The 15,526-nt window shown below is 40.4% G+C and overlaps 1 protein-coding gene across 1 annotated transcript in view; it reads left to right on the top strand.

Moving 5' to 3' along the window:
* The window catches only part of ttc34 (tetratricopeptide repeat domain 34), a 99,898-nt gene that overhangs the window by 50,725 nt on the left and 33,647 nt on the right, over positions 1 to 15,526 (top strand). The window contains exons 6-7 of the mRNA XM_048614875.1: positions 3,001 to 3,271; positions 5,230 to 5,444. Coding sequence (XP_048470832.1) covers positions 3,001 to 3,271; positions 5,230 to 5,444 — 486 coding nt within the window. The remainder of the gene's footprint in view (positions 1 to 3,000; positions 3,272 to 5,229; positions 5,445 to 15,526) is intronic.

The following is a 15,526-nucleotide window of genomic DNA, read 5'->3' as shown; positions in this document are numbered from 1 at the left end:
GGTGCTGGGTCCACTGCTTTTCATCATTTATATAAATGATTTGGATGTGACTATAGGAGGTATGGTTAGTACTTTTGCTGATGACACCAAAATAGGTGGTGTAGTGGACAGTGAAGAAGGTTATCAGCAAGTACAACGGGACCTTGACCAAATGGGCCAACGGGCCAAGAAGTGGCAGATGAAGTTTAATTTAGATAGATATGAGGTGTTGCATTTTGTAAGGCGAACCAGGGCAGGACTTGAACAGTTAATGATAGGGCCCTGGGGGGTGTCGCCCAACAAAGAGCCTAAGGGTGCAGGTGCATAAGTTGATAGAGTGATGAAGAAGGTGTTTGCCATACTTGCCTTGATTGGTCAGAACATTGAGTATAGGAGTTGGGATGTCATGTTGCAGCTGTACAGGAGTGTGGTGAGACCGCTTTTGGAGTACTGCGTACATTTCTGGTTGCCTTTCTACAGGAAAAATGTTGTTAAACTTGAAAGAGTTCAGAAAAGATTTAAAAGGATGTTGCCAGGTCTAGAGAGTTTGAGTTATATGGAGAGTCTGAAAAGCATGGGCTTTTTCCCCTGGAGCATCAAAGGCTTACGGGTGATCTTATAGAAGTTTATAAAGTCATGAGGGTTGTGGATGGGGTGAATAGTCAAGGCCTTTTTCCTAGGGTTGGGGAGTCTAAGACTAGAAGGCATAGTTTAAGGTGAGAGGGGAAAGATTTAAAAAGGACCTGAGGGGTAACTTTCTCACGCAGAGGGTGTTGTGTGTATGATATGTGCTGCCAGAGGAAGTAGTGAAAGCAGGTACAATTACAAATTTAAAAGGCATCTGGGTGGATATATGAATAGGAAGGGTTTATAGGGATCTGGGCCAAATGCTGGCAAATGGGACTAGGTCAGGTTGGAATGTCTGGTTGGCATTGGCAAATTGGACTGAAGAGTCTGTTTCCGTGCTATATGACTGTATCTGGACAATATCCAGGCTTGAGCTGACAAGTGCCAAATAACATTTAAGCCTGGCTTTTCCAAGGCAATGATCATTTCCAACAAGACAGAAACTAACCATCATCCCCTGACATTCAGTGGCATCACTATCTGGGAGTTACCATTGACCAGAAACTGAACTGGATGAGACATTATAAGTACTTAGTCAGAGGCTAAGAATCCTGCAGCAAGTAACTCACCTTCTGACTCCCCAAAGTCTGTCACCATCTACAAGGCACAAATCAGGAGTGCCTTGGTATATTCCCCATTTGCTTGGATGAGTGCAGCTCCAACAATGCTCAAGAAGCTTATCTAGCCTATTTGATTGGCACCACAACCACAAACATTCGGGCCCTCCACCACCAATAGTCATAGTGCACTAAGAAGCACTGCAGAAGTTCAGCAAGCCTCCTAAGATAGCAGCTTCCAGGACCACAACCACTACCACGTAGAAAGACGAAGGCAGCAGGTATATCAGAACACTATCACCCGCAAGTTCCTGTCCAAGTCATTGAACTTCCTGACTTGGAAATGTATCGCTGTTCCTTCAATGTTGCTGGGTCAAAATCCTGGAGCTTCCTTCCTAATTAAATTGTAGGTGTACAAATGGACTGCAGCGTTTCAAAAAGGCAGTTCAGCTCCACCTTCTCAAGGACAACTGGGGATAAATGCTGGCCCAGCCAGCAGTGCCCACATCCTTTAGGTAATTTTAAAGAAAAACTTTCTGTTCATATTTGTTTTCTAACACCTATCGTATTTTGCTTTTTTCTGCAAATTCTGATGTGCAATTAGTCATGTAAATAATATAATTTGAACTGGTTAATGTAAGACATTTCAGCAAGCTGAATTTGGACATCATGAACTACTTAAGCATTGATTGTGTGGAAAAGGGCTCTAGTGATGTGGTACTGTCCCTACTCTGAGGCAGGATGCATAATATCATTAAACCAGGTTTATGACTAGACTGTGTGGGAAAACATCATGCAGTTTCTGAATATTCTTATCAGTACTGAAAATAATTGTATAGCTTTGATTGTGCCGCATGCATCTTGATGTTTTTTGGTGGGGGTGCATTTCTGGATCATATGAAATTCATTTTTCTGTTAATTCTACATAATTTAACCAGTTTACAATAATCATACTTTTTGAATTTGGTAAATAACTTGACGAATATATTTGGTGTTTAGTTACTAACGTTTGTCTATTACCAATAATGCCATGGATCAAATTGAATGACTAAGGTAGATACATGAATGAAATGCATTGGTGAAACCTTTTTTATTCCATTTTTTCCTCTTGTCCATCAGTCTTAAGAAAAGGCTATATGGATGTAGTAGTTGAGCTGCTGAGCACTCGCACTACTTCCAGCTTCCCAACATCATCTAACTCTGCAGATACTGAAACCTTCCTGTTACATCTGGACTTGACCATTACAATAGTCTGCTGTTCATGCTCACGTCTTTCACTTACCATAAACTTCAGCACATCTATAATGTCTGTTGCCCATTTCTTAACTCATATCAACTCGTATTCACCAATCACTGCTAAGTGACCTATATTAGCTTCCAGTCTGGCAAAGTCTTAAGTTTAAAAAAATTCATTCTTGATTTCAAATCCCTCCATAGCCTTGTCATAGTCTCTCTCCATGACTTCCTCCAGTCTGCCCCAGCCATAAGCTTTGGAATTCACTCCTTAATTCCCTGGTTCTCCTCCTTAAGATGCTCATTGAAATTTATGTTTTTGACCAGGGTTTTCCATCTGCACCATTATCTCCTAATATGGTTTTGTGTCAATTTTTTTAATAATGTTCTGTAATAATGTTTTGTTATAATCTTTAATAATATTCTTGTGAAATCCCTTGGGATATTGTACTGCATTAAAAGTGCAAATACAGTTTATTGCAGTGTTAGTAACACTAACAGAGAGACTAATTATAAGAATTCTACATACAATTTTACAGTTTACATTTTCAAAGTTTTTGGATCTGGTAGATCTTTCATTCTGTTTCTATTTTTTTCCTAACAGGAAGCAATACAAGACATTGTATTAGCTCTACAGGTGGATCAAAAGTTCGCAATCCAAGAAATCTCATCTCTGAAGGTTGAAGCTCAAAATCTAATTAGCTGCTGGCTGCGTGATCACTGTATTAGCACTGTAACCAGAATGGCAGAAGCAAAGGCAAAAGTCTTCAGAGAAGAGCTTGTTAATCTTCCCGCAATTGGCCAATCTCTACTCCTGATAAATGGGAGAGATTCAACCTGGCACATCCTATACGTTGATATGTTGATTGCAGAAGGTAAAGTTCAAAAGCTTTAAAGCATTAAGCTTAAAATCGTACTTGATTTTCATGTTGTTCTCTTTACAGTCAGACATCTTCACAAAGGAAAAAAAATGCAGACATTCAAGTTAAAGGGGAGGAATTTGAAATATTACATTATATAACCATTCTGAGAAGGATATCACTGGAGGGAATGACCTCCATGAATGTGGATGTATCATTGTTCAAAAAGGGTGTGAGGGAGAGGTCAAATAATTTTAGGCTGATCATACTGACCTCCCTGATGGCCAAGTTACTGGAATCAGTATTCAGAGAAGGGATTAGCCCTTACTTAGAAAGGCCTGGGTTTTTGAGGAGAAGTTTGTGTTGCTAATTTAATTGAATTTTTTGAGTAAGTACAAGGAGAGTTGATTGAAGGTAATTTAGTGTGTGTTGTTTATATGAATTTTAGTAAGGCATTTAACAAGGCCCCACATAGACTGGTCAGAAAAGTTAAAGTCCACAGAAGACAGGGAATGTGGAACTTAAAACTAAAATTGGCTCAGTGACAGGAAACAAAGAGTACTCGTTGACAAATGTCTTTGCAAGTGGAAAGCTGCTCCCAGTGGAGTTCCATAATACTCATTGTTGGATCTTTTGTCATTTGTGGTATGTATGAATGATTTAGACACACATGTAGAAGGTTTGATTGGGGAATTTGCAGGCGGCACAAAAGTTAGCCAAGTAGGCAACAGTGAAAAGGATGGCTGTCGACTGCAGGATTATATCAGTAATATGATTGAATTCCATTTGCCATTTTTCCGCATGCTCGGTCTGGAAAGATGCAGGGTTATGCATTTGGGGAGGGCAAACAAAGCAAGGAAATACAAGCCAATTGGGAGTAAATTATGAAAGGTAGAAAAATTGAGAGACCTTGGAGTACATATCCAGAGGTCCATAAAGTTTGCATAACAGATAAGAGAGTACATACAACCTATGGAATCCTTTCCTTCATTGGATGAGGTATTCAAAAGCAGGGATGTAATATAGGAACTATTTGAGACACTGGAGGTTTGTTTGCAGTTGTGGTCACCACTGTAGAGGAAGTAGTATGTAATGCAAATACGAGGTGAGAAACACAATTTTTTGCAGAATGAAATGTCTGAGCTTTGAACGCCTGGAAGTGTAATGGAGGCAGGTTTAGTTGAAGCATTCAAGAGTACATTGGATGATTACTTAAATAGAAACAACACGTGATGATGGCAAACTCATGTTTTTCCAAAGTCAAAGTGCACTGAATAGCCTCTTCCAACCTTGTACCAATTCCATAATTCTCTGAATTGGTCTGGAGAGAGAACAGGGGAAATTTGCAACAAAGTTGCCAAAGCTTGAAAATTACAGCCAAGGAAAGATTCAATAGACCATGCCAGTTTTTCTTGGAGTAGAGGTGGCTGAGGGGTGAATTAATTGAGATGTGCAGAGTAATTGAGGGCTTGGATAGAGTTGACAATAAAGACCTGCTTTCCCGATCAGGAGGTATAGAATTTGATTGTGCGGCTAGTTTATTCAGCTGGCGCAGGCACAATATGCTTATATGGCCTCTTTCTATGCTGTAACTTTTCTATGATTCTGTGCTTTATCTAAAGACAGAATATGACCAGACAGGAGATCAAACGGAGAGAGAATATCTTGGATGTATTTCTCTCAAAATTCTTGAAAGAAATCTTTTGTCTGAGCACAAATCTTCCTTTGTCGAGAAAGTTTGGTACAATCATAGCACTAATACAATGATATACAAATTTAGATTAAATCTAATGTACCATACATATGTTCTTTGGAACTTCTATAATATTTCTAAAAGTGGGTTTCAGAACAAGCAAATTTGTAGCCACTAAACCTGTCTAAGATGTTGTAGTTTTAAATTCCCTTATTTTGACATGATGAACTATAACCCTAGATTTTGAAAACAGTATCTCATAAATGTATCCTTTCTGCAGAAATGTATGATGATGCCTTAAAACATCTGCAGGAAGTTTTTGGACCAGTTCCTATTGATGATGCTGCCTCGGCCAGGTATGGACTCATTCAAATGAAGAGAGAGAATGTCCAGCATGCTGTGCAGAATCTGAGCATTCTTGCTGAAAAGAACAACAAGGACTTGCAGTTTCTGTTACTGTTCCTGGATAACAAATCACGTTGCCATGTGGCTCAGGTAATACTTTGTGATTCAAGAAGCCAGACCATCACCTGCTCTGGAGCATGTGGGGAATTGTATTGAATGCTAGTCTTGCAATGAATTTCACATCCCAGTGAACATATTTTTAAAAATAATTGCACCATGAGAACAAGGAGATTTTGCTATTTGTGGAGTTCTGCTGAGACCTGTGCAATGTTACCTCTCAGCTGCCCAAATTGCTCAGAGTTGGAGCATGCTAATCAGTGTGCGAATGCATTGACTTTCCATTCTAAAGGTCATTTGAACACATAGACGGAGATCCATGGAGCAACAGAAAAAAACTGAGGGAATGTAGGACATATGCATTCTTTTAGACTCCTTACCTAAGGAATAATGTATTTGACTTGAGTACAATGAAGATTTCACAAAATTGATTTATTAGGAAGACAGGGCAGTCCTGTGAGGAAAAATTGACTTAGAAGGATCTAATTTGTCTGGAGGTCAGAAGAATGAGAGTTTATTTAGGTGAAATGTATAACTATTTTCCCTTTTGAGAGGGCTTGATAGGATAGGTGGTGAGAGGCTGTTTCCCTTGGTTGAAGAGTGTAGCACTAGGAATTATAATATCAGGCTGGGGGTTGGCCATTTCTCCGCTGACATGAGTAATTTCTTCACTGACAATTGTGAATCTTTGAAATTCTGTACTCCAGAGAGCTTTGGTGCTCAGTCATTAAGTATATTAAAGATTCAAGGTCATTAGATTTTTAGGCACTGAAGGGGAGTTGAGGCATATGGAAATGAAGTGGGAAAGTGGCGTTGACGAAGAAGGCTGGGTGTGATCTTGATGGAGCAGGCTTGACAATTCTTTTTTTTTGATATTTTGGATCAATTAGAGTAGAGTTGTTGCTACGCTTGTCATATAATCTGTGCAGCTGTCAATTCGTAGGAGATGGTTAAAGAATGTTGGTTAAAGTTGCAGGATTTTCTGCCTATATCTTAACTGAAAGGTGACACCCAAACAATGCAGTACACCCTGTCAACTAAATTGAAGAAAGCATTAAGGTGAAGGGTAGGATTTTCCTGTGAGCACCTGGAACCCTCTTGTCAAAAGAAAACATCAGGCTGAAATGGAGCCAGAAGCTCACTGGTTAGAATGTTACTCACCTGTGATTTTATTTTCCCTCTGAATTGGCTAGTTATTGTTGATGGGTTGGATTGCTTCCAGTTAAGGTCAGATTATAGATACTTAAGGCTGAGAGATAACAAAAAGCTCCCCCACTCCACTCTCGCTTGAAAGCAACAGCAGGATGTCATGGAAGGTAAATGACAGAGGGGTCCCCAAAATGGAGTATTTTGTATTAGAGAATTTTTTTTTAAAAAAAAACTTTCACAGCTGGGCCATCATGGTATCTGGTGCATACTGTGAAGAGAGCCAATGACTGCTGATGAACCCAGGCAGGAGGGCCACTAAGCCAGTTCGTGAATTGGACCAAGCTGCATTTCAGGCCTGTTATCTTGCTTTCTCCATGCTCATTCAGTTAGTGTCTGCCTGGATGCTCATAGCATCCCTACCTTGCCTTTTTGTGTTGTGCCCACATAGATGCACAATGTTCTTGATTTGCCTTTTAACATGGAAACAAAACCAGGACATAGTTGCCAACACTCATCAGTCAAGGAAGTGGACGTGTTGTCGTATGGAACCATGCTATGTCATTCTCCCATCTGCACCATGTACTAGCAATGTACATGTCAAAAACACTGCATGTGCTACCTCAGATGGCCGTGTCTTAGAGTCTATTGGGAGTAGTCCTCAGTCAAGTTAAAGGAGACAGTCAGGGGTCCTGGCACAGCAAGTCAAAGGCAACCTCTGATATCACTCTAGCAGTTTGGACACAGTCATTTTTCTGCTCAGAGTGGTCAGAATTGGGATTCACTCCTTACAGATGGTGAAGGGCCAAATGTTGGGTACCCCACTATGCCTTGGCTCTTTGTGCCCTTTCATTCTTTTCTCCTGGTTTGACAGGAAAGAAAGTATTGAGCGAGATGAAAGTAGTTGGTACAGTTGTTAGTGCTAGGCCAGGTGGGGGAAAAGTGGCAAGGTGTCCTGAATGAGTGAGTAGGTAGCATAGAGGCCATGCAGAGTTAGTGCTTTGGGGGATTTGGTTGGATAACAATGAGTGAGGAATATGTTGAATGTAATTATGAATGAAAGAGCTTGAGCCTTGGTCGGAGGTATGTGCAATCAAAGATGGTGAGTGTGAGGTAGCAAAGAGAAGATGGTGCCACTCACTCAGAGCAGAGAAGGCAATTGACTTTCTTACTACATTGCTGGGTGTTACTGCAGATGGCTGAGACAACACTAACACTTGTAGCAACCTCAGACTAAGTTGGCAGTGTTTGGTGTTCTGGCCTCCTCTGCAGATGCTATGGGAAGAGTGTTTCCCTCCTCTGCACCAGCCTGTCCACTAGGATTCCCAGATCACAGTTCGCAGTGCGGACTGCGGTTTTCCCCTTATTTGTCACAGTCCGGGTAAAAATCACAAACCATGTAGGGCAGCTGTGGGTTGACCGTGCTTGACGCTACACTTTTTAAAGGTGACGTCTGTGCTAGGGATCCTAAAATATCCCAGCAGAGGCAAGTACATCAGCTAACGTGAGTGGGAGAATTGTGCTAGCATTGGATGAGAAGTTCAGTGGAGCATGATAGGTAGTTAATGAGGCAAGTTTGAACAATAGCACAAGATAACTCGTTAGGCCTCATGAGAGAAACCCTCCATGAAAGTGAGTTAAAAATTATATTCTGCCAAAATATGGTAAAATTCAGCCCCAGGCTATAGAATTAAAAAGGATCAGTATAGACAGATTGACTTAAATTTTTTAAAAAATCACTAAAATCAGTTGATCCCAAATTATATACTGAGCTAGATGACCTGAATCAGAACTGCAGTGCATAACTGTAGGACATTTGTGGATTATGAGAAAGAAATCAGCTAGATTCCAAATCATTATCTTGGCAACCCTTGCTGGAAACCGTGCAAATTAGGATAGCATTACAGTTGAAGTTTCAGTACACCCTATGTCCTTGAGCACCACTCATCCAGTACTCAGTGTAAAATTTTATATCGGGATATTTGCCATTGGTTACGGTACTGTATTTGATGAGCACTTCTGTATCAGATTCCATAAAGAATTCGAATTGCCCGGAGAAAAACTGACAGGGAAAACAAAATGAAAAGAGAGAAAGCATAGGTACAGAGAATGGAAGAAAATAAATCAGAACTGGGATTTTACATTTTGGAGTTGAAGTATGGCGTTAAGCATGTTGATTAGTATCATACCAGCTAATAACTGTGTAAATTATCTTGTGCGATCACATGCTTTTCAGCTTATCTGTGCAAGTGAGATGTTGTGTGGGTTATTCAGAGGATCAAATACTGAAATGGCAGGCCTCAGGCGGGATCTCCTGGGTTAAAGGTTCTGGTGATATAATTAAAGACCAGCTGGACACCACTTCGCTTTCATGCAAGCCAAGATCGCCCCTCGGCCTGTGATAGTCACCCCTCAATTCTCAGAAGTTCAAGTGAGTTCTCAGGTTTTCCAGTGAAACCCACTTGAAACAGTTGGACAGATTCATCGACAAAAGGGACATCCGCTTCCCAGGTGACTGCACCAGGAAGCCGTCACAGTCTGGGACAAGATCACAGCAGAAGTCAGTGTATTAGTCCACCCCAGATCACGAGAAAGCAGCACAGAAATAAAAGTCAATGATCTCACGTGCTCCACAAAGGTGAATGGCACCACCATCACCTTTTTACTACCTCATTCATAGGGGCATAGCATTGTGTTCTGTTCTTAGATGTGCAGGAAGGTAAACACCTTGTTCTGCATTAGCTTTTCTTCATCATCCCAAAATAATTCTCTCTTCTGTGGGCACTAGTGCCACACATAATCCCGCACGGCAAAAGTAGCCATTGTCCAAGCCCTCTGCATCAACACTGCCTCTGAGGAGAAAGACAATGAATCCTTTGAGGATGCACTGGTAAGGCAAGACACTCAGCTGCGCCCTCCACCAGCACAGAGACCTTAGTAGCTACCTAAGCAAGAGTAGACTAAGACACAATCTGGCGAGCACATCACAGACTTGTCTGTAGCCAGTGGAGAAAGAAACTGCAAACGTTCTGGCACTTGGAGGATTGCTGGAGAACAGACCAATGTAGATGGTGTGCATCAGTAACCAGCCACAACCAGCAGAAAGAAATGAAGTATCGGGCAGGTGTGCCAGAAGTCCTGAGTGGACTAGACCAAAAGATGATGAATCCATTGTCACAATCCACTAAGAGTACTCTGGAAATTGAGCTGAAAATTGTTCATAAAGAGAGTAAACATATAAACATAAAAAATAGGTGCAGGAGTAGGCCATTCGGCCCTTTGAGTCTGCACCATCATTCAATATGATCATGGCTGATTATGTAATGTCAGTATCCCATTCCCACTTTCTCTGTATACCCCTTGATCCCTTCAGCCGCAAGGACCACATCCAGCTCCCTCTTGAATATATCTGATGAACTGGTCCCAACAGCTTCATGGGGGAGAGAATTCCACAGATTCACAGCTCTCTTGAGTAAAGAAATTCTTCTCCATCTCAGTCCTGAATGGCTTTCCTGTTATTCTTAGACTGTGACCCCTGGTTCTAGACTTTCCCAACATCAGGAACATTCTTCCCTGTCCTAACCTGTCCAGTCCCATCAGGATTTTAAATTTCTGTGAGAACCCCACTCATTCCTCTAAGTTTAAACTCAGTCAGTCCAGTCTTTCCTCATATGTCAGTCCTGCCATCGAGGGAATCAGTGTGGTGGACCTTCGCTGGATATCCTCAATGGCAAGAACGTCTTTCCTCAGACTAGCAGACTAAAACTGCACACAATACTCCAGGTGTGGCCTCACTAAGGCCCTGTTTAACTGCAGCAATACTCCGATACTCAAAATCTCCCCGCTATGTAGCTTTCCCCTCTGCCCGCTGTACCTGCATGCCAACCTTCAACGACTGTTCCACCATGACACCCAGGTCTCGTTGCACCTCACCTTTTCCTAAACTGCCACCATTCAGATAATAATCTGCCTTCCTGTTTTTGAAACCAAAGTGGATAACCTCATATTTATCCACATTTTATTACATTTGCCACGTATTTGCCCACTCAGCCAGTCTTTCCAAGTCACCCTGCAGCCTCTTAGCATTCTCCTCACAGCAGACATTGCCATGCAGCTTAATGCCATCCGTAAATTTGGAGATATTTGGAGGTTTAGAGACATCCAAATCGTTAATGTATATTGTGAACAGCTCGGGTCCCAGCATTGAACCCTGCGATACCCCACTCTCATCAGTTTCTACCACTCTGAAAGGGACCCATTTATTCCAGCTCTCTGCTTCCTATCTATGAACCAGTTCTCTGTCAGTTGTGAGGACAGTTCCTTGTCAATAGTGCAAATTTTCCTCCAAACTAGTACCTCTGACCTCCATAAAGATGGTCCAATAAAGTGTTGATGTGGCATTAGAATGAAGTAGCTGCCCTCCCAAACTGAATGCAGGAATCCTTTTTCTACCAGACTTCATCTTGTGTGTGACAACATGGCAGCTGGAAAGCCAAAGCTTGCAGTCCTAGGGATTGAGCCTTGGTCAAGGCAGAAGATGTGGTCACAGTTGCATGGTTTGAGGATTTAATTTTAAATCAACCTGTTTGGACATGTTATAAACATCTTTCTTAATGACAGGTGGGACTTGAACTTGGACCTTCTCTCCCTGAGGCAGGGACATTAGCACTGCACCACAAAAACCTTTGGATAGTATGAGGAACACTGTTATTCTGTTATTTGGAATTAAGAACCTACGCTGTTTACTGCAGCCCAACCAGTAGAGTTTTTATTCCAGAGCTGTGCACTCTGTTTAAAAGCTCAAACTATTCTGTGACCATTGTTGAACATTTACCAGTGTATTATGATTCACCCTTAAACGGGCACTGTCCCAACATGACATACAACAACTACAATGCGTGATACCTCTTCCCCCTTTACTTGCAAATTTCCCCCTAAACAGTCAACCCTGGTATTTACATATATGTAAATAACATGTACAAGCAGCAAAAATATTTACATGGATGTGATACAAAGTTCCATTAAATACAAACCATTTAAAAGAAGTCTATTCAGTGGGCATTTGATTTGTGCTGGCTGTTGTCTTCTGGTTCAGAATCATTCTTGGGCATATTGGTACAAAACAGTTGGTGATTTGTCTAACCATAAATTGAAGGCAAATGTATAACATTGCGTAATCGCTGGACTTGTGATTATAGGAGTAGCTCTTTAGGAGACCTCACATTCTAACTCTATGCTCTGACTTTCATAAAAAGATATTTACTTCTCAGTCTTTGAATGCTGGCTTCCAGCTCCCCCATTTGCTGTTGCTCAGTTCAGTTGAGCGATGGTCCAAGGACACATCATGCCTTCTAGTCAGCATGGAGCAGCCTGCTGCTGTTTATAGCATTTCTACTGAAACTGAAGAGGAGAAGCTTCATGAAGGTATTGGTGGAGGTAATGGAGTGGAGTTTCTGAAGCATTGAGTATCTTGGTTAGGCAGAATTTAATTGGAAGACTCCTGTCTCAGAAGTTGGGAAATTGAAATTAATTCTGCTAAATCAGGTAATTCATGAGATGCAAATACATGACTATCAGCTTCATGCCATGAGGGAGTCCTTCAATGTGAGTGTCTCACACAACTGCCTAATTAGCCATCATACTCGCCATTATCCATAACATTTCCAGAAGGGAAAAATTCCACCGCCAGTATTTAAGATGCTCTTATTTCTAATTATGACTTTAATATATTTGGCGTGATGGAGTTTGTTTTGTGAGTCTATAACTCATTTGCCTACCTGCTCCATCACTTGATCCAAGCATGTGGGATACCCAGATATTTACAATGCAGTGAAGTTACAGCGTACCAGTGTGCTACTTATACGGGTAGGGCCGACATATATGGGCTATAAATTGCATTTAATTACAGGTCAATAATAATGACTTCTCCAATACATCTGATTGCCATTTCAAAACATACACCATTGTTTTCAGTTTTGGTTTCTCCTTTGTTAAATGGAAATGGTGTGGTCAATTCCAAATGAGATTTCATAAGATGTTGCTACATTGCCATTTGTAAAATTCTTCCAGCAATTATTTTTCTTCCTGTAAACATTTTCTTCTGTATCACAAGAATCAGGCCTTTGTGTTGAGTTGTTTGGATAGCAGCTTCATGTAGAGTTCAACCTTTTAAGTCAGTAATCTACAAAAAAACTAATGCTTCACTATATTGACAGAATGCACATCTTGTTCAGTGTACATTTCAAACTGGTAGGTTAGCCTTCAACCATTATGCTTTTGTATTCTCTCCTCATCCCAGTGACTTTTGTTAACGGCTTGTAATAAACAGAAATAATGAAAAGTGCATTATCTCGCACAGTGGCTAAGCAGGCACAGCTTAATAGAAAAGCTGGCACAGATTTGATTTCCATAACTGTAGTAACTCTTTAAGAGCTGTGTTCCATAATCGAGTGATGGCAATTCAGCCACTACTGTTTGAAGTTAACGGAGTTACGTTTGCTTTATTCATCTGGACTGATTGCTTCCAAGAATTTGTCTCAATGACTGTTGTGCTTTGCCTACGAATCATAACTGTGAGGTCACAGAGACTACGGAGTTAATCAGAAGTAAGATGCTATGTCCATAAACTGTTATACCTCAAGAATTGCACCAAGTCAACAGGTTTCATATCTTACTAATGGAGTTAAATGCTATTTATTTTACTGAAATGAATAATTGGAAAGCATAAGTGGGAAATTTTTAAAAAGATGCCTAGGTTCACCTAGCCCTTACAGTTGTCATTTAGAAATGTTCTGTGTTTAATTGCTGGATGGCTGAGCATTGGAATTTCATCTGAGCTGCTGCTTGCAGCCAATGATTTTTCTTACTACACTTCCTAAGATTTCAGTTAAGATTAGCTTTTCAATGCTAAGCTATGAAAATGGATGAGATATTATAGCGAATTTCTTTGATCTAGGTTGCCCACTTACCTTTAGAGGAGCTTTCTGGATGAACTTCTGAGACAGGCACCTTCAAAGCCGAAGTGGTCCAGTCAAACAATCCTTGCAGGTAGCAACAGAGTGGATGAGCACTGAAATCATGCCTCGGTTTTATGGCAGTAGCCATATTCCTTGGTTTAAAGGTCCTAAAATTTTTCTTCCCAGAAGGTTGACCATCACGGATCTCTACCTCTGTCTGTCCTCTGCGGCCCTTACGTAGGCCAATTGCATCCAGTACAATGTATTCATTTGCTCCTCTTTCTCTGTCCTTTTTATGTTTTTCATCAATCTTTCATTTCATTAATTGTCTATCATTTACTCTAATGTGATCAAAATCTTGTATCTTTCTCTCATTAATCTTATGCACTAAATTTACTGTTCTCTCTAGCCATTTCTGGAACTTCCTCATAAGTTTTGCTGTCTATGTGGAACATGGTCTCTAGGTCCATCTCTCAACTGTATTCAGTTTATCAATAGCATTTATTTATTATCCATATCTGTGAGGCATATAACATAAATGACCAAAATGCAGCCCCTCAGCATTCATTTCCTGAGATTACGATTCATTTTCTTTAATATTAAATTTAAACTTCATTCTGTCAAAGCTGGTCTTGAATGCAGTCTCACAATCGCATCTCTAATCATCCATGATGATCCGCCCAAATCATGTGAGCTTTTCATTTGTTCCAGGACTTTAACATTTAATTCAGTGTTTACTTTTTTAGTCCCTGTAGACTAATTCAAATAACAAAATATAAAAGACATAGTGTCCAGATCTTGTGGAGGGTGTTTTTTAAACTAGTGGGTGAATGATCAGTGCAATGAATAGTTTAAATACAAACAATGGCAATTGTCTTATGCTGCATCAGTTATTTTTGTCTTTACCCGAGTTTCTTGCCCCAGCCTCATACAATCACCAAACCAGCCTGCATCACTGTCCCTTTTGAAGAGTCTAAATACAGTTTATCTGGATTGCCAACCTGCCTCAAACAAGAACAGGTGAATCCATCCCCATTTAGATGATGTGTACAGGGCAGTTGGAAGAGAGAATTTAGTATTATAACACATTTGGCAAATTAACACTTCCAGTGTCCCCACCCTGCCCCACTTTCACCATACATTCTTTTATAGCAGACATTCACTTGATTGGGTGACCGCAGAAACATTTTAAATTACACTCAAAGTACATTTGAAGATGGAGCCATGGCAGTTTTAGTCTGCTATCAGTATTACATCATTCTTATTTTACAGTCACATTCCAAGCAATAAATACACTTCAGAAAATTATAAGAACAAATCTGTTTCTTATTTGATGTGATGAATAAGCCTATTCATAGAGAAACACAAACTTCATTTAATTTTCATAATTAATCTCCTACTTACTGTTAAAGCATGTGCCAGACAGATTCAATTGTTGGAAACTTCTGCATGCATGCATACATACATGTGTTTCCTCTGCATTTACTTCTCTCAAAGATTCTTTAGTTTCATGGATTCTAGGCAGTTATGACAAATTAGTATTCTTTGTGTGAGGGAAACTGTCATAGTAAGCAGGCTGTTCAAATAGCAGCGTACATCAACAGTGTTAATCAGGGGTTACAGGCTAAGCTATCTCTTTCCCCTTGTTGCATTTCTAAAATTGACTTTGAGTGAAGAGTTATAATTGTTTTTAATTCAATGAAGCTGAAGCTATGCCTTCATACTCATGGGCTGACAAATATCTGTATTTTACAGGGACAGGGGAAAAGGTGTCGTTGAAATGCACTGCCGAAGAGGCTGATGGAAGCTGACTTTTTATTAACTTTTTAAATAGAAATTGGATAAAAATTTGTTGGGTAAAATACACAAGTATAGGGGGAAAAGCAGGAGAGAGACTAATTGAGATAACAAGGTATAGAGCTGGATGAACACAGCAGGCCAAGCAGCATCAGAGGAGCAGGAAGGCTGACGTTTCGGGCCTAGACCCTTCTTCAGAAAATTTTCTGAAGAAGG

Source organism: Rhincodon typus, chromosome 31 (assembly GCF_021869965.1).
Source record: "Rhincodon typus isolate 14 chromosome 31, sRhiTyp1.1, whole genome shotgun sequence".
In the NCBI taxonomy this organism is placed as follows: Eukaryota; Metazoa; Chordata; class Chondrichthyes; order Orectolobiformes; family Rhincodontidae; genus Rhincodon; species Rhincodon typus.
The sequence above is the reverse complement of the archived record's forward strand: the minus strand, read 5'-3'. Positions and strand labels throughout refer to the sequence as shown.